Consider the following 22,655-nt stretch of genomic DNA (forward strand, 5'->3'; position numbering starts at 1 on the left):
CTGTTTTTTCTTTAGCAAAAAAGCTTAGAAATTCTCGCTGAGCTGTGATCTGCACAGCACCCAGCGTGGAGCGCACGACTAGTTACCTGGTTGTGAGAGGAGTTGAATGATTTCCTATTCTTTGGCTGACGTCTTTTTCAATGCACTGCATTTCACTGTAGATAATATTTATAAAGTAATTTATTTTTCAAACAGGCAATGCGCTGCAGCACTTCAGCACATAAGGTAGGGCCGCCCGTGGTAATATGCAAGTGAAGATTGCGACAAACACCAACACCCTGTCCCCGACTTAGAGGAATTAACCACATGTGACCGGGCGAGTTGGCTGTGCAGTTAGGAGCGCGCAGCTGTGAACTCGCATCCGGGAGGTAGTGTGTTCGAACTCCACTGTCGACAGCCCTGAAAATGATTTTCGTGGTTTCCCATTTTCACACCAGGCAAATGCTGGGGCTGTACCTTAATTAAGGCCACGGCCGCTTCCTTCCCATTCCTAGGCGTTCCACGCCCCATCGTCGCCATAAGACCTATCTGTGTCGGTCCGACGTAAAGCAAAATAGCAATAAGCACATATGAATAAAATGCTTGACCCGGCCGGGAATCAAACCCAAGACCCTCTGAACTCAAGGCCCCGACGCAGCCAAAGAGCCGAACCTCATTAACATATTGTACAATTTATTGCTGTAAATGTTTTACGATTATGTATCACAACAGCTAGAGCGTATTTTATTAGGTGTCTACTACAGTACTCAAAGAGTGATAGGGATGGTAATGGAGATGTTTTTTTTTTTTTTTTTTTTAAGGGAAAACACAGCTAGACGGCCGTCCCCCAACGTTAACTGGGATGGGAAGCGGGAAGATGTCCAGTCCGTCGTAGAGCGAACGTAGCGGTAAAAGAGAAGAGAAGGAGGGCGTGGAAATTAAATACACTCTAGGCCTCGCAAACCTAATACCTTCGAAATAGGAATAATAACACTATTGTTATTAAGTCTCACGAACTACTTTTTACTGCTTTCGGAGACGCCGAGGTGCCAGAATGTTGTTCCCCAGGAGTTATTTTACGTGCTTCAGTAAATCTACCGACAGGAGGCTGACGTATTTGAACATCTTCAAATACCATCGAACTGAGCCAACATCGAGCCTACCAAGTTAGGGTCAGAAGGCCAGCATCTCAATCGTCTGAGTCACTCAGCCCGGCTTCGAAGTAGGAAGAGGACAAGTATTGAATAAGGGAGGTCGGATTAGAAAGTTGAAAGTTTGGAGTCCAGTACAAGTAGCGGAAACAACGCAACATTCAGCCAGGGGACTCGTGGTCGTGAATCCACGTTGACAAGTCAAGAGTGGTTGGTGATTATTGTTTTAAGAGGAAGTACAACTGGGCAACCGCTCTCTATCAGCACTAAGCAGAGAGAAAGAAAGGAAGAGGCCTGACGCATTGAAAAAGTGAAGGTATCGGCAAAAGAAGGGCCTCGAGGGCCGTGAAAATGAAAGACTCTCTAGGCCTCGAAAACCTAATAATACCGCCGGGTCGAAAAAAGAACGAGCAAGGGAGGTCGGATAGGGAAAGATAAAAACGAGGTGCCTGACACAAATAAGTGGAAGCAATGCCAAACTCAGCTAGGGAACCCATGGTCGCCAAACCACGCTCCCAAGTTGAAAGCCCTGATTCTCTTATTGGTAAGGGGATGCCAAAAATGTATTCTACAGCACCCACACACAAAGGTGAGCACAAGTTGAGAGTCCCCGGGGCTTTTCTCTTTGAGTCAGGCAGGCGACAGTGTGGTTGTTTTCTGCCGTCGCCGCTTACATGGGTAGTACTTAAGAGAGCGAACTCTCATAGAAAATTACACAGTAATTCTGAAGGCAGTTATAAAGCGAATGACATGCAGCTCTGAAATGCTTTATTTTCTGCATTAGTTAAATAAAATTACCAATAAGAGACTCAGGGGCTTTCAATTTGGGAGCGTGCTTTGGCGACCATGGGTTCCCTAGCTGAGTTTGGCATTGCTTCCACTTGCTTGTGTCAGGCACCTCGTTTTTACCTTTCCCTATCCGACCTCCCTTGCTCGTTCTTCCTGACCTTTCCCCAATCAGTTGAGGTTGATATTCGTGAGCATTGAGCTTAGTTTTACGACCGGATGATTTTTCTGACGCCAATCCTATGTGGAAGGATGTATGCTTCTCTGGTGATTGGTAGTGTGAAGTGTTAAAATTATTATAATGAAGGTGTGTATTGAGATAAGCCAGAAGAAGCAACCAGACGCGGTTAAAGTCCTGGGAACCCAACGCTCTTAGAAACGAAGTTCATTACGCTGACCATTTAGCCAAGAACTGGGCAATTAATAAATAATTAACTTATGTGCAATTAATAACTAAATCATCCCTCAAATTTGCCGTTACTTTTTATTCACACTACGAACACTCCTTCACTATGTGGCAATCATTTGAGAAGTGCCCCAGTCCCTGTGCGACCTCTGTGGCTAAAGAGCTTAATGAGTTAACTCGGTTTCAGAAGCCAATTTCGTACAATTTGTCTAGTGAGCCCTTCCCCTGAGCTGACTGACCGATCGCGCTTGGAGCAGCTGCACGTCCATCACATGTCGCGCACCAGGACTGCACGCGGCTTTTGGCGCCTTTAAGACACAGGACTGTGTGTGCTCTTCTAACTATTTACATTTCTTCCCTTACAGAAATACAATATAATGTTCGGAATCTTAGCTGAATGGTCAGCGTACTGACTTTCGGTTCAAAATCCGTACAAAAGCACGTAGTAGAGGATACATCCCTCCGTATAGGGTTGGCGTCAGGTTGGGCATCCTGCCGTCATGAAGCAGAGGTAGTAAGGGTGAGTTCGGTTTACTTGGAAGGATGTTGGTAAGTTACAGCGTATGGAGATTTGGAAACGAGATTACTACTTCTGGACAGGCACATGGTCCTGTGGTTCACTCAGGCTACGATACATTGACTACCAGATCAAAAGCGGTGGACCTAATGCTGACACTCTATGCAGCTTGTTAGTATAATAGATAGTTTAAGTTTTAGTGCTGAAGAGACCTAAAACATTGAAAATCGGGATGAGAGCACCAATGTCGTAAACAGCCCTCTGTGAGAAATGCATTTGGGCCAGCCTGCCTGCAAGGACAGTCAGCACTACCCATGAACTGAAGAAGTCGGCCGGATCCTTGGATGACCTGTATGACATCAATTATTTTAGAAACTCTTGAAGTTAATATTGCAGTTTTACGACAGCTGGAATAATTTGCCGAGGGAGATGTTCAATAAATTTCAAATTCTTTGCAATTATTTAAGAAAAGACTAGGTAAAAAACAGATAGAGAATTTGCCACCTGGGCGATGCGCTAAATGCAGATCAGTGGTAACTGACTGGAAGGTCTTAATATTGTAATCATAAACAATAGGACTTGCATGGTTACATATGTTACGCAGGGGCGTGACTTTCGCTTCCAAAACTCCTATGTAAATGCATTAAGCTGGGCCCACGACCGATTGGCGAGGATGTAATAAAAATGCTGGGCTAAGGGACTCAGATGGTGGAGCACTGGGCTTCTGACAACCAAGCAGGCAGGTTAGATCTCAGCACAGTCCGGTAGTGCACAGATAAAAACAATGTTATGCATCAGCTGAGTATGCCATAAACACATTCCCCCTCGACCTACGTTGAAATGATGTGAAACACCTCGTCCCTTGAACTGTGTAACCATGTAAACAGACTTGCGTATAGCCCCATCTATCGCAAGCATACCAATTTCGTTGAACGTCAGTGAGGCAGTTACATGTGTACTTTCGTTCAGACAACAGTGCAGGGTTTTTGTAATCAGTGTATGTATAGACGTTCTGCGATGGCAAGACGACGGATATCAATGTTTGATCGCACATGGATGGTAGTTTTATGTCATCAAGGATTGACAACAGGAGACGTTGCGAGGCGAATAGCAGTGAGTTAGAGTGATGTGGTGCGGACCTGGAATAGTTTCCAAAACTCAAGAAGTGTTCATGACTTGCTCCGTAGTGGTCACTCGACGGCAACAATTGCGGTAGATGACCGGTATCTGTGACTTCTATCTCGCAGGACCCACGACCATACTGCCACCATGATTAAAAATGACATCATGGGGAGTGGGGGGGGGGGGGTGCACCGGGGCACGTGTCCAACCAAACTGTACGAAACAGACTCCACAACGCCTCTCTGTATTCCAGACGCCCACGGAGAGGCCCGACACTTAAACCCGAACACCATGCTGAACGGTACAGATAGCCACAAAATCACCAAGAATAGACTATGGGAAATTGGCGCAAAGTTCTCTTCACAGTTGAATGCCACATATGTCTGATACCCGGTGACTGTCGACAACGTGTTTGGAGGACACTTGCTAACGCTGCACACCAGAGACATCACGTCCATCAAGTACAGCAAGGTGGCGGGTCAGCGATGTTCTGGGATGGCATCATGTGGGCGTGTCGGACGTCATTGTTATCCGTCCAGGGTACAGTCAACGCTCCGCAGCACAGGGATAACATTCTCCAACCCATCGTTGAACCGTTTCATCAGCATTTCGGGGACGAATTCAAGTTTATGGATGACAACTTTCGCATCCATCATGCAGGCATCGTTTAATCATTTCGTCAATCGTGCCGGTATTGACCGACTGGATTGGCCTTCATGTCTCCACGATATGAATCCCATGGAACGTGCTTGGGATCGATTGAAAAGAGCTGTGCGAACACGTCCTGCCCCACCGCCAAATCTACGGGACGCAGGATTCCCACTGAAGAATGGGATAAATTGGACCAGTAGTGGTTAAATGAACTCGTACGGTGCAGACTTGCATTCATGCAAGGGAGATGTTACTCTGTACTGAATGCGGTTGCTACACAATGTGTTTGCCTCAAGGAAAGTAACTTGTGTTTCTGTTAGCTTACGGTTGAAATGATTTGTTTAGTTTTGGTTGTCAATAAACTGGAAGATGCATTATTTTCGAAGTACCACTTCAACATTGTACAGAACGTCTTAGACCGTTTGCTTGGCGTATGATGCATAAGTTCTTTTGATGCGTGTGTTTGAAAGTGCTCAAATACGCCAGCCTCGTGTCGGTAGGTTTACTGGCACGTAAGAAAATACCTGCGGTAAAAAATTTCGGCACCTTGGTCTCTCCGTAAACCATAAACGTACTGTACTTAGTGGGACATAAAATCAAAAATATTACTCAAAAATCATAACAATATTCGTAGATTATTATTGTCATCTAATGAACATGTCACCGAGCTAGCAAGCCTTTTTGAAGGTTTTTCTTGAATTATGACAAAAGTAAAAATAGCTGCTTCCTACTGTTGTTAGAATTCATGAAAATGTTTTAATCAGAAAGGCAATGTTCTCTTGTTTCAGGTACCCCACTGTGCAGCCCGTGACATACACTGTGTCAGTCCGCACTGCCGAAGGTCGAGTGGTGTTTGAAGACCGAAAAGGAAACAAGGTAACAGCTGTCAACAAAACGACTTGTTTCAATTTTTCTTAATGTTCTTAAATCCCTCTTTTATTAAGTTCCGTCGCACGAGAACCTGAACCGCTTGGAGGAAATCCCGATGCTATAGACGACTACTTGAAATGGTTTTTATTACAATTGGCTTTACATCGCAAAGACACAGATAGGTCTTAGGGCGACGATGGGATAGGAAAGGTCTAGGAATGGGAAGGAAGCGGCCGTGACCTTAAGTTAGGTACAGACCCAGCATTTACCTGGTGTGAAAATGGGGATACCACGGAAAACCATCTTTAGAGCTGCCGACAGTGGGGTTCGAACCCACTATCTCCCGGATGCAAGCTCACAGCTACGTGGCTCTAACCGCACGGCCAACTCGCCCGGTATCTTTGAAATATGGTTCACTTCCGCGGCTCTCACTAAACCCAAGAAAATATTAATATTTTCTTACAGTTCTGAAGATCATCATCATCATCATCATCATCATCATCATCGATTCTCCACCCCAGTAGTCCGGGTGTAGGAATGAACAAGTCTCCTCGATAAACTTCTATCTTGCTGCGCGGTTTGGGTCACGTAGCTATCAGTGTGCATTTGGGAGATAGTGGGTTCGAACTTCACTGTCGACAGTCCTGAAGATGGCTTTCCGTGGTTTCCGATTTTCATATCAGGCAAAATGATGGGGCTGTACCTTGACTACAGCTACGGCCGCTTCCTTCCCACTCCTAGCTCTTTCCTATCCCACCTTCGTCGTAAGACTTATTTGTGTCGGTGCGACATAAAGCAAATTTAAAAAACGTGTATCTTGCCACCAATTTTCTTTTAATATATATTCTTTAGGAAAAGTACAAAGGTAAAGTAATTGGGCTGAATTACAGTTACCTGAGAAGTATTTTACACAATTACAAATAACTTTTCAAAAAGTAATCAGTACAATTACTTCGCAGAACACAGTCTTAAGGAAGACACTGACATTATTTTTAAATGGGGCTGGAATGATGCCAAAGTTTGCAAGGAAAAAAGATATAACCCGTATTTTATTCTGTGTTTTTTCTTCACATAGAGATATTGAGTGGCTACATTTACTAAGTGAGACTATACGTGGCAACTTGGAACTTTCAAAAGTACTTTTTCTCATAATTTTTATTTTCGTTACCGACCTTTAACATTTCAAATAATTTGTCATTTACTTTTTAAAAATGGTTCTTAAAATTTTCATTCTTAAACCTCTCTCTCTGGGGAGAAGCACATCTTTGCATTTTCTGAACAGACCCTCTACTGGGAATTTAATGGGATACCTCTTTTAATTTTAAGAACATCCCCAGTAGCGATGGATATTGTTGGGTCAGTTTGATGTCTTTGGAAGTACTGAAGAGATAAGAAAGTACCTCATCCAACACTGGTAAGGCAACTGGTTTGTTGCCAAGCTCTGGATGCGAAGCATTGGCCCCTTGAATCTACCGTTCAATCGTCGGTCGTCTGCCTCGGCTACTTCAGTAGAACAATATTGATTCTTAGATCTTGGGGTCGTGTAGTATCCTTTTCAGTCACTTCATTGACCGATCGACAGGATTCAGAGGAGAGCATATATACTTCAAATGAGGAGCAAAAAAATGTGAACAAAATCACGACAATCATATTTTCTAAATAACAAAAAAATAAATCACAAATTATTATAAATCAGTCACATCGCATAACGTGAATGGCGAAATCATTTTGCAATTATTTACATTAGTGTCTTCCCAAGTTAGAAAACCGCAATATGAAATGTGTGGACCGCAAAATCAGAAAAGGAACAGAAAAGCTGAAAATCGGGCAACATTTACCCAAACGATAACTGAGAATTAACCCACATGATCCGTGGAAAATCTGACCTTTGACACATAGAATTCCAGATTTATATGTAATTAAGGTTATCTACCAGTCGAATATCGTCTCGAATACAGGAATATCCCCCGAATGGATCTTTAATCGAACCAAATTAACTATCAGTTGCTCTGGATAGGTTGCGAAATATTACTTGAAAGCATAGTGTTTATTACAAGTTAACAGCAATTATCACAATCTGAAATAAAATCACACCATGTGTTGTCATCTCGTGACACCCTTAAGTTACATATAAATCCAAGTGCTGAAATATGCACCACCCCAAACAGATGTTCAGAACGAACTAACAACTCTTGATCCGAGAGAATCTTACGTTACATCGTTCTGAAGGAACAAAACCGCGAAATGCAGGGAAACATTAATTCACTATGCGTTTCCTCAAACACTGAAGTTAAATAAATGATAAATCACTCGAAAAGTCTTCTTACTAAACCAACTTTCAGGTTATGAAGTAGTTACGTCGTTAAATTAATTAAAGTTTAAGTCCACAATATAAAAAAAGGAACATGAAATCTTTCCAATTCTACATAACTACAACTACAAATCTATCTACCTACACTTGTCCCTTAAACTAATCTACAAGTGATCGGTAGAACAACAGCTGAAGAATGGAAACCGCATTCGTAGTGAAATTCCTCAATACAAAAGAAATAACTGAGCGTCAATATACTGCACTATCGTAACATACCGTACACCCAGACATTAAATCTCGAAGTAAAAAAGCTTGAACGCACGTGGCTAAGTAGTAGGGACCCGTCTCCATTAGCCAGATTTCCACGTGGTACAACCCTTACATTTAAGCCAATACTGATGCAACGCTACAATGGGAGCACTTTCCAGCTAGTAACGGTTATGTCGAAACATGGCATAAATAGTACCTGCTAGTATCTTCCATATTTTCATCCTCTACTGCAGACACTATCATCGTTCAAGTCAATTCATGAAAATGCCTAACCTATAACTTGGCTACGTACAAATGGCGTCCTGATCCTATTGTTGAGCAACGCTACAGTGTCTACACACCTCGAACAGTAATCATGTACATGCGGCATCCCGAGCCTATCGTTGAGCCAACACTATGGTATCTACACATCACTGATACTGTCGAGCAAAATCGAAAATTTAAAATAATGTCCAGATATTCAAATCTAATTCTCATTGGAATTCAAACACGTGAAGTGAAATTCGCTAAAGAAATGAACTCGAATTTGGAATAATATTAACTATGTCCATTTCCCACGATAAGGTGTGAAATCGAAAATTTAAATAACGAGTTTGAATAGTTCAATATATTACTCATTAAAATTTAAACACATGAAATGAAGTTCGCTACATAAAAGTAAACTCAAATTTCGTCTGATATTTCGTGATATTGATGAAAACAATAATAACAACCACCACGAATTTCGCGGCAAAGCCTAGAGTGTGAGGCTACATTTAACCTACAATGTCAACACTCCAAACATGTGACATTGTAAATTCTCCAGTGAAGTAACCTTTCTTCAACATACGCAGGGTAAGCGCTCAATCTGATAAACCTTCTCTCACCCGCAATGTTTCCAATTCGCGATGTCTTTCGCCTTGTAAAGAGACAGAATAAAATTCCCTTTCCAATAACCAAGTATTACTTCGACCATGTGTAAGAATGTATTTTGTTCGTGAGGTCGGTTATAACAAAATGCACTTTGCTGGTATCAAATAGAGCCGTCAACTTGACTTAACTGACGTTATCTACAGTCTTGCGTAAAATCATAATCATGCGAGAATATCATCTGTACTTAAAATATGCGCTCCAACGCACTTATTGGATTTGACACCCCTTACATATTTCAGTCGCTTTGTTTAACATTCACGATCGCTGCAGAATGTCACTCTTATACAGCTTGTCTCAGAAATACGAAACTTCAACATACACACCCTGTCACAAAAATTCCTCTCCATCAAATTACAGGGTCTTTTCTCTTCGGCATCCTGCTTAGATCTTCCCATTCACAAAGTACAGGGCTTACTCTGCCTCAAACATTCTTCCTCATTTTTCTCATAAATATTTAATTCCTCATTTCGATCCATTTCTTCTTGCTTGATCAAATTTTAAGTACAAGTTATCCCATAACCAAACAATTTCATAATGATCTCAAAGATGCTTCTCTAAATTTTCCCAACTTCAGCAGCAAAACAGCACGCCGTGATTTTATCTTTCCAATACACAAAATTAAATTTCCAAATACTAAAATTATCTCACTTCTCTGGATTTCGATACGAAACTGTAAACCTCGCTTACACAACTGCTGAATGCATTATTATTATTATTATTATTATTATTATCATCATCTCAATTTACTCCTAACCCGAATATTATTATTATTATTATTATTATTATTATTATTATTGCTGCGATTATTACTATTATTTTATTTTATCACACTTATAATTGTTATCTTTAGTTTGTCATTATTACAAATTTTACTGGTTTGAACGTATTCAACTGATTTTATTGTAATATTTAATTCCACATTTTAGGAAGTTTAACACAGTTTTACGCCTAGTGGCGACAGAAATGACCGATAAACGCACCTGCAGTGTTTCCTGGAACTTTCTACCGATATGACACAACATCATTATCTCAACACACTTAATTCTACATACGCCACATATACAACGCGGTGTCATGATTTACTAACTAATCTTCTTGAGCCTGAACTAACGTAATAACATAATTTATTATGCACATAACACAAAATGGACCACATCGCTCCGTTCTCGACCAGTCAACTGATGGAAATCGTAGAAAGCTCCTACCCCTTGCCAGGTGTTTTCCAAATGTAACCGTTGGACAATGATACCAACTCCACCGAGCTCGATAGCTGCAGTCGCTTAAGTGCGGCCAGTATCCAGTAATCGGGAGATAGTGGGTTCGAACCCCACTGTCGGCAGCCCTGAAGATGGTTTTCTGTGGTTTCCCATTTTCACACCAGGCAAATGCTGGGGCTGTACCTTAATTAAGGCCACGGCCGCTTCCTTCCCATTCCTAGGTCTTTCCTATTCCATCGTCGCCAAAAGACCTACCTGTGTCGGTGCAACGTAAAGCAAATAACAAAAAAAAAAAAAAAAAAAAAGAAAGATACTAACTCTCACAAGAAATCAACTGTTATCCCTTACAGATTCTCAAAGGAACCGTGTTGATAACAATTTAAATGAGCTATTTGGGACTTCGCTGTCTCCCTCGCAGAAATTTATTACTCCTATAAATAGCCACTATAATATTCCTACCTGCCAGTATGAATGTCGTAAATAAAATATTTTAATATCAAAGTTGTCTCTATTCCTCCTTAATACTTTATACATTTTCTAAATGTCAAGCCAACTGGCTTAAATTTAAAATAATGTCTAGGTATGTTGTATGTTGGGTATTCAGCCCGAAGGCTGGTTTGATCCTCTGCAGCTCCGCCAACAGCTGTCATAAATAGCCTAGGCGTCACTGAAGAGGCGTACTAGGAAAATGAGGAGTGAGGTAGTTTCCCGTTGCTTTCCTCACCGAGCCAGCCGTTGCTATTACTTATCAGTCTGCCAAGCTCACTGAAATGCATGCACCAACCGACCCTATGAGCGATATTGTCACACCATTCATAACAGGGACTGGCTGCACAAGGAATGGCATTACGAGCATCACTCATACCTCAGTCACTTTCATTTTGTCAAAGCCAAGGATAAAGCTGAGACAGATCAATGAAAGTAACAAAATTGCTCTAGCCCATACCAGAAGACATAGCGCACTGTAAACACTACATCTCGCCGGCAAAGGCATAATGTCTAGGTATTCAAATCTAATTCTCATTACGTTCTGTCCCCCGCTTCAGAGAGAGGAAATCACGATGGTAATTCCCGGAACCAGACACACCCGTGAAATGACTGGCTAGATGATTAGCAATCGATGGAGGTTCAGTGACGATACTGCCTGCAATAAGGGTTTTTGTAAGATCTCTTCTTGGTGTCGTCTGTCGCAGGTTCACCCTCACGGGCCGATAGATGTTGAGTGCTTCTCTCGTGCTCCGAGGTGGTATTTATATGCAATCTAGGGATGCGGTACAACGCGTCCCCTGATATTGTGCCATCATCCCATCTTCTAACCGCTAAACCAACTTTTCTGAAATTCTTACTAGAGATTCCGCCTATTTTCCCAATCACAGTGGTGGTGTTCGTTGATTTCTCCTGCTTCTTTCACGGGCGTAATTAATTAATTAATTAATTCCGTGGGTGACTTTCCCGCGTATTCTGACTCGGTGATCTTGCACCATGTCATATCCACTCTGCCGATGGACAGGTGAACTTCTCTCTGGGCATAATTCAATATATTTCTGCCTGTGAAGCGAGTTTCATCACATGATTCTAAAATTATTAATTAATCACTTCCTCGCTAATGACAATGCTGAAATCTCTCCCAATAGGGGTTATTAGCCAAAATGTTATTATTAATTTCCCGAGGTCTTCCGAAACGTTCCGTTCTTGTTCGATGTTTTGAGTCACCTCCTGCCGTGAGTAATAAGCAAGGGACATCGGGCTTAGGAAATTACAAAAATGGATGCACGGTTTCCCCTCTCGCAGCTGCCCTAAATGGCCGTGCGGCTGTTTATTATGCAATGTAGAATTATGGGCTCAGCATATCGATTACTAGAATATCAATTATTATGTATATAAACTAAGGGTTTTATCTGTACATTACTCAGAGTTTAACAAAGAATGGCATTTCTGTATCAGTCGTGTCCACAGTAACCAGAAATGCCTTTTCTGATTTTCCGTCGTCCTGTCTGTTTGTGCACGCATCACAAGAAAATGGCTGAAGGTAATTTAATTAAAATCAGTATGAAAAGTCAGAGAATGAGGCACTATAAACTAGGCTATAAATAATTTTATTCACACTGAGTGAAATGGTAGTTTAGGGGAAGATTAAAATTTACTTCTGTAATATCTATGTTATTAGTGTTCCTATCGATAAACACTACATAACTAAAGTAATATAGAATACTATTTCCGATCATTTATGTCTTATACATTTTTACTGTACCGGCTATGATAATAGAGGTATTCATGAACTTCTATTTTTTTTTTGCTAGTCCATAATATCAACGCCGAAACAAGAGCATATGGGTCAACAGATTTGAACGAAAATCGGTAGGTAAAGTAAGGGAATAAGGCACTACAGTCTAGGCTATAGATAATTTTATTCACGCTGAATAAAATGGTAGTTTTGGGGAAGGCGCCTAAATTTAATTTTTAAATACCTATTTTGTTGGTCCTATCGAAAGTATTACATAAAAAAGTTATAGAGAATACAATTTCAGATCATTTATGTCTTATATAGTTTTACCGTACCGACTGTGATGCAGGAATTCATGAATTTAGTCTCCTGCTGCTTAGTTTATATCATCGCCCAGCATTGCTAACATGGCAGTATTGTTCACTCGTGTAAACTGGCGGTGGTTTTTGTCATGATTGTCTTAAGGTGTAAAACTGCGCGTTAATTGGTCCGTATTGACAGGGAAAATTGTGAAGAAGATTGTAAAAAGTTGTAAACCAAACTGTAAAGGAGCGATCGCTTGAAGAATAAGACAAGAGGGAGTCATGGAAGGAAGAAGAGAAATGACCTAATAACCACAGGTCGGTAGAAAGCTAAATGTGTAGGCCTTCAATATCGAAAGCTCATACAACTGATCAGCAATAACATTACACTGACCATTGTTGTGATGTGTACTTTTTTTTTTCAAAGAGTCTGTACAGAGTTTCTTTCTGTCTGTCTGGTAGTTGCTATACGTCGCACCGACACAGATAGGTTTATGCCGACAATGGGATAGGAAAGGGCTAGGAGAGGGAAGGAAGCGACCGTGGCTTTAATTAATGTACAGCCCGAGTATTTGCTTGGTTTGAAAATGGGAAACTATGGAAAACCAACTTCATGGCTGCCGGCGGTGGGGTTCGAATCCATTATCTCCCGAATGCAAGCTGACAACTTCGTGACCCAAACCGCGTGGCCATTTGCTCGGTGTTTTTAAAATATGAAAAACTAGCTGATGCACCCCTGCTTCGCTACGGAATTCAACGTTCTAAACAGAATTCTATGCTAAGTATTGTACACGTTGCGAGTAACATTATATTAATTTGCGTAGGTCTTAACGTTACCCCAGAAGCGCAACGGGAAAGTCACCATAAGTCTTTTCTCATGTCCAGACTGGGTTAGAGAATTTTTATTGTACAGGCAGGCCCTCTTGCCTACTATCAATCACAACCAAGTTGTGGAGTTTTCATTATGATGGCACGCCACTTGCCTACTGCCAGTCAATCGAATTGGGCAGTTTTCATTACAATGGCAGACATTCACTCTCCACCTGCCTTTTTACATCTTCAGAAAGACTGTCTTTGTGGTTTTCACAATTCAAGTCAACATAGGTCATTACAATGACGTTAGTAGGAATATCGCGATTAAAAGCAATGCTATCATTTGAAATACTCGATCAAATGAAAAACAGCACATTTTCTCACTTTTAACGAACAGTCCTGCGCTGCCGATCTAACAGTCCAAAGTTCCCGAGCTGGAATGACCAGGCCTCAGACAGCCGTGAACACTCCTCTGCCATTATTTCTTAAGTGACCACACTGGTCATTCCAATCAGCGCCTCACAGTAGGCATCAAATAGCTGGAATACTATGATGAACCAGTGTGTGTTATGTATCACTAGTATCTAAAATTTATGAACCAAAGGAATGGCATGCTAAAGAAGAAAGTTATCTAACTCCCCAGCCACTTCACGCCAATATTTAGGCAGGCTATTATACTCCGTACGCAGCAATAATCCCATCTATCGGAAATCAGAGGCAACAGAAGAGAAAAAGCATATCACAAAAACAATGGTCAATATAATATTATTAATCAGTTTTATGAGCTTTCGGTATTGTAGGCCTTCACATTTAGTTCTCTATTTAAGAGTAATTGGAGTTACAGCTTCCAAACTCGCCCAGCGTCGTTCGTATCCCGGACAGGACATAACATGCTATTTACAACCAAATACTTCACAAATTGATGCGGAAATCGGCAAATATAACTTAAGGGTTTCCCGGTATGTATATTAACATAGTATTGAACGATTTCAATACTTTTATTATCTCGGTTGATTCCTGGGTTGAGATTTTCATCTCGAGAATTACGTAGCGTCAAGAAGGGCATCCGACCTAAAACCCCAAGCCTAATCCAAAATGAGTCTGGGTAGCTCCAGCGACCTCAGAATGGTCTCAAATTTCCTTGTGGGAAAATCAAAAAATAAATATGTCATATGTCATATGTCTCTCGGTCATCGTCATCCATGAACGGTTGATAAGTTCAGATGATCAGCAGCCATAACAGGAGGCTGTGGATCTACATATTAATCCTGCAGTGTGTACTGCAAATGGGAGGCCATTGATCTGAATGGCAGTGCTACCACGGCCGACTTGATGCAGTGTAGACCTAGTTGGCCGTTGTACCACTCTACGTATCTTAAAGTGCTTTCTATTTCAACACACTCTGTTTATACACATCTACAGCCCATGCACCTCTCAAGGTCACTGTTGCTAATTAAAACAGCTTGTGGCACCACTTTCGTTACACCAGGGTGAGAAATCAGACAGAAATGGTGGAGGAGGGGAGAAGGATCATAGGGCTTAACTGCTAGTGTTTATTTCTGGCAGTACCCGATGGTGAGAGGGCGTATATAATTCCCCAGTAAGTAAATTACCTCCTCTCCCCGAAAAATGTAAATTTTACATCTTTATGTTTAAATTCTGTTGTTATAATGAGAATGATAAACATTGGAAAGTTATTCCGTTTGTACACTCCTTAAGTGATATTGTCCTATTGGCTACCTATAGAAAACACCCTCTCCAAGAAGTACAGGAGTGTGGTAAGCTCGAGCTACTTAGAGCGATGACGAGGGAGGAGAGCTTCAAGTAAGTTATATTTTTGCCCGGGTTTCAGATGGACTGGTCAGAGTGAAACAGGCACGGAGCTGCCACCGCTACGTTGCTTTATTGCTCAAGGTCTGGCAGTCATTCTATTATTTCTATATCATGTGTATTATTGCTGAAGATTTTATGAAAATATGCAAAGTAAAAAGCATTGTCAGTAATATATGTGTTCTACATTTCCCTCATTATTAGTGGGGAGGAGCCTTTGAGATAAATCATCGGTGAGGGTGGGTACCCTTCCTCCTCGGCCGATTTCGAACCCTGCGTTACATATTTCGTCACGTCACGCAAATTTTCGGGCTATCTCCAGCCCTAAGATATATTCATGTCAAAAGGGGGATAAGCTGAAGAATGTTATACATTAATTGACCGAAAGTCTCCTGGACACCCCTTGCTGTTCGTTCTAAAGACGCCAGCCTTGTGACTAACAGCGTAAAGGACTTGCTCTTGATACTGTTTCTGTTTTCTTTTCTTTTCTTTTTTCAGGGCTGCCGACAGTGGGGTTCGAACCTACTATCTCCTGAATACTGGATACTGGCCGCACTTAAGCGACTGCAGCTATCGAGCTCGATAGATGATACTGTTTCAGCGGAAAGCTTTTCACTTAGTTCTGATACAGTGAAAGTGGAGTTTGTTTCCATTCTTCCTGAAGGTTGGAAAATGGTCGTTGTCGGTTGTTGGGCGAATTGATATAGCACGCAACCAACGCTCTAGCTCATTCCAGAATAATTTTATTGTTTTTACGTCCCACTAACTACTTTTGACGGTTTTTAGAAATGTCGAGATGCCAAAATATAGTCCCGCACGAGTTCTTTTACGTGCCAGTAAATCTACAGACACGAGGCTGACGTATTTGAGCACCTTCAAATACCACCGGACTGAGCCAGAATCTAACCTGCCAAGTTGGAGCCAGAAGGCCAGTGCCTTAACCGTCTGAGCCACTCAGTCCGGCTCATCCCAGAAATGTTCGATGGGGTTCAGGTCGAGTCTTCGAGCAGGCCATTCCATCACATCCACCTGGTTTTGTTCAACCATGATGCAACGGTCATGCTTTGTGAACAGGAGTATTATCACGTTGATACAGAAAAGGTCTCTTGCCACAGTGTGGGAAGCGTACAATTGACTCAAATGTTTTCATAAACACCCGGATTAATTACATTTATATTAAATTACATCGTTAACAGTAAACCTGAGAACACGAGACACTCGTGAAATCTCTCTGACGGAATGCCCAAATTCAATTATGTCCCGTTCGGACTCACTCAATTCTCTACGTTGACTTAATCTGACAGAAAACACGTTTATGATGTTGATGCATTGCGCCTGCACTTACGTAAACTGGGATGCATAGTCAGGCGTCACGCAGAGCGCGTTAAGTAGGGTGTCCATTGGCTACACATTTTCTATATGGACCTACTGCATATTCTCCCGCAGTTTTGACAAAAAATGAACTTTGTTTAGTACAACAGATCCCTTAATTATTAGGGTCTAGGTGGTGGTGGTGAGGGGTTTTTTTTGCTACTTGCTTTACGTCGCACCGACGCAGATAGGTCTTATGGCGACGATGGGAGAGGAAGGGGCTAGGAGTGGGAAGGAAGCGGCCGTGGCCTTAATTGGGAACATGCAACATTTTCAAAGATATTTTTTTTGAAAAGTGCACCAATGAAATAGTACGTAAACGTATTACATTGTGGTATGTTGCCTTGTTTTCTACCATTAAAAAAATATTTAATAGTGCCTTTCCGCAAGGCGAGTGAAACGGCCTCTGACGTAAGTGGCGCGCTGTGACGTCACGATCCAGTACCGCATGGAGCTCTACCAGCCGTTGTGCATCAGCCGTTACTAAAAGCCGATTGTTTATTATTCATGATCGCGAATAACTTTGAAATGACAGAAGAAAGGTTCAAAACAGCACAATCAGACAATTTATCATGTGTAAATGTCATCATTCTTGAAAAATAGTGACTTTTGTGGCCGCAGAAATTCGCGGATAACAAGCAAGTTTGTAAGTGGTGTCTTTTATATACGTGCAATGTACTGTAACCCATAGTATTAGGATAACAACGAACCTGGATAGATATCACATCACTTTCAACATTTCCTTCTAGACTGATTCCCCTATTAAAGAATAACATTACATTTTCGAGCTTTCAGCATTAGTAAAATAAGAAATCGGATTTCAGCACTAACATAAACATATAGGTAGCATTATAGTACTAGTCCGCTTCTGTGGTGTAGTGGTTAATGTGTGCCACTCCCGGAGGCCCGGTTTCGATTTGTGGCTCTGCCATGAAAGTTGAAAACAAATAGTACGAGGGCTGGAACGGGGTCTACTCAGCCTCAGGAGGTCAACTGAGTAGAAGGGTTTCGAATCCCACCTCAGCCATCCTCGAAGTGGTTTTTCGTATTTTCCTACTTCTCCTCCAGGCACCTAAGGCCACGGCCGTTTCCTTCCCTCTTCCTTGTCTATCCCTTCCGATCCTCCCATCCTCCAACAAGGCCCCTGTTGAGCATAACAGATGAGGCCGCCTGGGTGAGGTAATGGCCCTCCTCACCAGTTTCATCACTATACTCAAAGTCTCACGTTCCAGGACACTGCCCTTGAAGTGGTAGAGGTGAAATCCCTCGCTGAGTCCGAGTGAAAACCAACCCTGAAGGATAAACTGATTAAGAAAGAAAGAAAGAAGGAAAGAAAGAAAGAAAGATCATAGTACTATAGGGCTATAATCTATCATTCCCAAAAATATATATATTTGCGGTTGGGACAACTCGCCTACCCACTTCCGGGGCCCATGAAAGAGAATTAAATATCTTTGTGGAGGGAAAAAGTTAAACATGATAAAGATAAATATGACTTCATCTAGTTTTCACAAGTCGGGCTGAGTGGTTCAGACTGTTGAGGTGCTGGCCTTCTGACCCCAACTTGGCAGGTTCGATCCTGGTTCAGTCCGGTGGTAATTGAAGGTGCTCAAATACGTCAGCCTCGTGTCGGTAGATTTACTGGCACGTAAAAGAACTCCTGCAAGACTAAATTCCTGCACATCGGCGTCTCCGAAAATCGTAGAAGTAGTTAGCGGGGCGTGAAGCCAATAACATTAATTACATTTGGCTTTTAACAAGCTGAGCATATCAGGAAAGAAAAGTGTCCTGGTGACATTTTAGTCGCTCAATACAGGAATGTCTTTGGATGCTGTTACTTTTTTTTTTTTTTTTTTTTTTTTTGCTGTTTGCTTTACGTCACACCGTCACATATAGGTCTTATGGCGACGATGGGACAGGAAAGGCCTAGGAATGGGAACAAAGCGGCCGTGGCCTTAAGTACAGCCTCAGCATTTGCCTGGTGTGAAAATGGGAAACCACGGAAAACCATCTTCAGGGCTGCCGGCAGTGGGGTTCAAAACCCACTATCTCCCGGATGCGAGCTCACAGCTGCGCGCTCCTAACCGCACGGCCAACTCGCGCGGTATTTTTACCCTTCGGTTTATTGACTTGGCTTGTATAACCTAAAACTTAGGCTAAGTTGGATAATATTTTAAACACCTACATCACTATTTTCACCTGTGTGCAATTATGTTATTTATTTCATTAATATTATGATAATTATTATAATTGAGCATTGTTAACTTATAAGACCCCAACAGACAAGCATTGGTTTTGTGTAGAGTTATACATTTGTTAAATTCACGTTGTTTCCTTTCATGATGTACACGCGTATTCTTTGTTACATTATAGAGTATTTAGATATAGCCTAAATTTCTTTACCAATTAAGCTCTTCAATAAAGACATACATAACTGTCCCATGCCAAGATATATTGGTAGAGAATTAGAGCTATCAAAATGGTTCATAACCCCTTTGATTTATTATCTTGACATGGATCACCCAAAACATAGGTTAGGTTTGGAGAATACTTTAATAATCAGCATTATTTAATGCACTGTTTATTACTTTCATATTCCAAGATGTAATTGAAGCATTTAAATAAAGCATCATACATTAAAATTTAAAGTTTTACCACTAGAACAGCTGACATGGAAAAGTGATTTGAAAATTCAAACAAATTCATCTTACGTTAAAATCTTCAAAAAAATAAACTGCAGACTTTTCCGGTATATCACCAGCATTTCTCCAGCTCGCCAAAATCCATTTCTCCGTAGTTTTAGCGTCTTTGGAACGTTTATAAACAATTTGTTTGGTATGGTATGCGATGTGCTATTGCACATCGGAACTCTACACCATTTATAAGGTTTCTGCCTCACTGTCTGCGCAGGATTCATTTTAAGTCTAAAATATACCACTCAGATTATTATCCAATATATAGACCTCGAATTTAACCATACTAGACACTAACGTAAAGTAGAAATACGCGAAGTGTATCCTGCTTCTCACAGCACACTATGTGTTATTTCGTCTGCTAATTCAGTCAACCTGTACGATGACGTCAGGCCAATGAGAAAGCGTACTTGCGTGACGTGACATTTTCGTAGATTTTTATCATGTTTGGAGTTATTATTTGTACATTCTGATCACATTTTTGAATTCTGCATGCAATTTTGAATCAGATTAGCATATTTTAAATTAAAACCCCGGATCATGCATGTTCCCTATTAAGGTACAGCCCCAGCATTTGCCTGGTGTGAAAATGGGAAACCACGGAAAACCATTTTCAGGGCTGCCGACAGTGGGGTTCGAACCTACTATCTCCCGAATACTGGATACTGGCCGCACTTAAGCGACTGCAGCTATCGAGCTCGGTGGTGAGGTTTTAAGACGAAGTACAACTGGGCAACCATCCTCTATTAACACTAATCAGAGGAAAAAAATAGAAGGGGCCCGACACTTCGAAAAATGAAGGTATGGGCCAAAGACAGACAAGGGCCACCAAGTGGCTGAAAATAAAAGATACTCTAGGATTCGCAAAACTAATACCGTCGGGCTCGGAAAAGGATAGATGAAAGTGAGAAGCCTGGCACAAGTAAGTGGAGCATTGCCAGGACTCAGCTAAGGGCCCCATGGTCGTTAACCCCTCTCCCAAGCTAAAATCTCCTGGGGCCCCTTTGAGTCGTCTTTTTAGTTGGTACCGTGTGTGTTATTCTACCGCCCGCATCCGATGGGGAATTTGGATCTAGAATTGTGGTAGATTATTGTTATTGTGCTGGCCCCGTGGTGTAGAGGTAGTGTGCCTGCCTCTCGCCCCGAGAACCCGGGTTCGATTTCCGGCCAAGAGGGCTGGTTCGAGGTCCACTCAGCGTACGTGATTAGAATTGAGGAGCTATCTGACGGTGAGATAGCGGCCCCGGTCTCGAAAGCCCAGAATAACGTCCGAGAGGATGCGTCGTGCTGACCACATGACCCCTCGTAATCTGCAGGCCTTCGGGCTGAGCAGCGGTCGCTGGGCAGGCCAAGGCCCTTTCAAGGGCGTTAAGTGCCGTGGGGTATTATTATTATTATTATTATTATTATTATTATTATTATTATTATTATTATTATTATTATTATTATTATTATTAGCTAGTAGTTTACCGTCTCGATAATATATAGAAACATATGCCTGGTGTGAAAATGGGAAAACACGGAAAACCATGTTAAGAACTGTCGACGGTAGGTTTCGAACATTCGCCCGAATGAAAGTGGCTACAATGTGATTCCAACCGTACAGCCAACTCGCTCGGTTCTCACTTTCTTATCTGTTATCTCGATCTTCTTTGTCGATGTCTAACCATTCAATCACATCACCTTCTTCTGCAACTTAACAGTCTTTGGGACCTTTTAATAATGACGTCATTGGGGCGAGCACGCCCGAGCTTTCGAAACATTGTCGTCATCGAAGTCAACTCCGTCACAATCAGAAGAGTTCTCCATATTATCCTAGCTTTCAAAGCACCCTAACTATAATAATAATGGCGTATGGCCTCCGGAGAGGCCTGGTGTGGGTCTTTTTCTAGTAGACGGCCTATTAGGCTACCTGCATGTCTGTGAAGATGAGGGCCCTACCTAGGATGATTTCTAATGTTGAATACGCCACACACACCCAGCCCCCGAGCCATTGGAATTAACCAATTAAGGTTAAAACCCCCGACCCGGCAGGGAATCGAACCCGGTACCCTCTGAACCGAAGGCCAGTACGCTGACCATTCAGCCAACGAATCGGGCACCTTAACTGACTGAGCAGAAAGACCGTGCCATGAAGTTCTTGCCCCAATCATTAGGAATCACTTTCACAGCGGAAATGATGACGTTACTTCGCCTGACAGACGTTTTACTCTAGGAACGAATTTAACAAACATACTGCAGTAGGCCCGTGAATTAGGCGCAAAGTGAATTAACTGGACGTGAATTCTCGGGAGTTAACTGCATCTTAATAGAGAACATGTCCAAATGTGCCTGGATTTACATGAGCATAGTTTAAAGCATTCGTGCTTGTAATTTATGTCATTAAAGAGATTGTGATGACTAATCCACCAGCTGCTGTACAGTAAATATTACATCAGCACACGGCCGTTTTTGCTCTTTTTCCACTTGAAGAGGCATGCAGCCTTGTTTTGCAACCCTAAGCCGGTTCTACCAACTACTGGTAACTTACCCGGTGCTTTAAATATTTCAATTCGAAGACTTCCAGCAGCATAAATCTCATCTATCTGAGGTGTACATTTTCGGACATTACGAGGGTCAGCTGTAACTTTACCTACCAGATATTTCTTGAGAGTTTCAACTTGTTCACCGTATTCTACGTTGCATACAATCTAGGGCCGTTCACTGTGTGGATAGTGAACCCATGACCTTTGTGCCCTAAGAACATTATGCATAAATCGACAATCATTTAAAAGTTGGATTCTTGATAGCATGGATTTGACACGTGACGAGGGGGTGATTACCTTCGGTCCCACGCTCTGGGGTACGTGACGTCAGCCACACGTGTCGACGGCGGAAGAATCTCAAGTCATTTTTGTGAACTATTTCAAAGCGCGTGTACATGGCGTGACCCAAGCCAAGTCAAAAAAATATAGTGCCTATCAAAGGGGGTCAATCATCTCACAAATCGAACCCGTATAAATTTTAAATGTCCATGAACACTACCGCCAGAAATGTAGCAAGCATGTAGTCACGTTCTAAACTCTTGGAATTACAGTTTAGTTAAGTCAGAAAATTTATAGAAATTTTCTTGGCGGCAAAGGGAGATTTCCGAAGAGAGGGGGTAACTGCTATAAATATGAAGGGACGCCATGACGAAGTCTCCTTCTCCGGCATTTGTGATACAAAGCGGACGAAAAATTGTTGAGCTG

The 22,655-nt window shown here is 41.8% G+C and overlaps 1 protein-coding gene across 1 annotated transcript in view; it reads left to right on the plus strand.

Moving 5' to 3' along the window:
• Positions 1-22,655, plus strand: part of LOC136867932 (von Willebrand factor D and EGF domain-containing protein) — an 86,612-nt gene that overhangs the window by 31,362 nt on the left and 32,595 nt on the right. The window contains exon 2 of the mRNA XM_067144740.2: positions 5,401-5,488. Within this exon, the coding sequence (XP_067000841.2) occupies positions 5,401-5,488 (88 nt within the window). The remainder of the gene's footprint in view (positions 1-5,400; positions 5,489-22,655) is intronic.

This window comes from Anabrus simplex, chromosome 1, assembly GCF_040414725.1.
Source record: "Anabrus simplex isolate iqAnaSimp1 chromosome 1, ASM4041472v1, whole genome shotgun sequence".
Taxonomy (NCBI): Eukaryota; Metazoa; Arthropoda; class Insecta; order Orthoptera; family Tettigoniidae; genus Anabrus; species Anabrus simplex.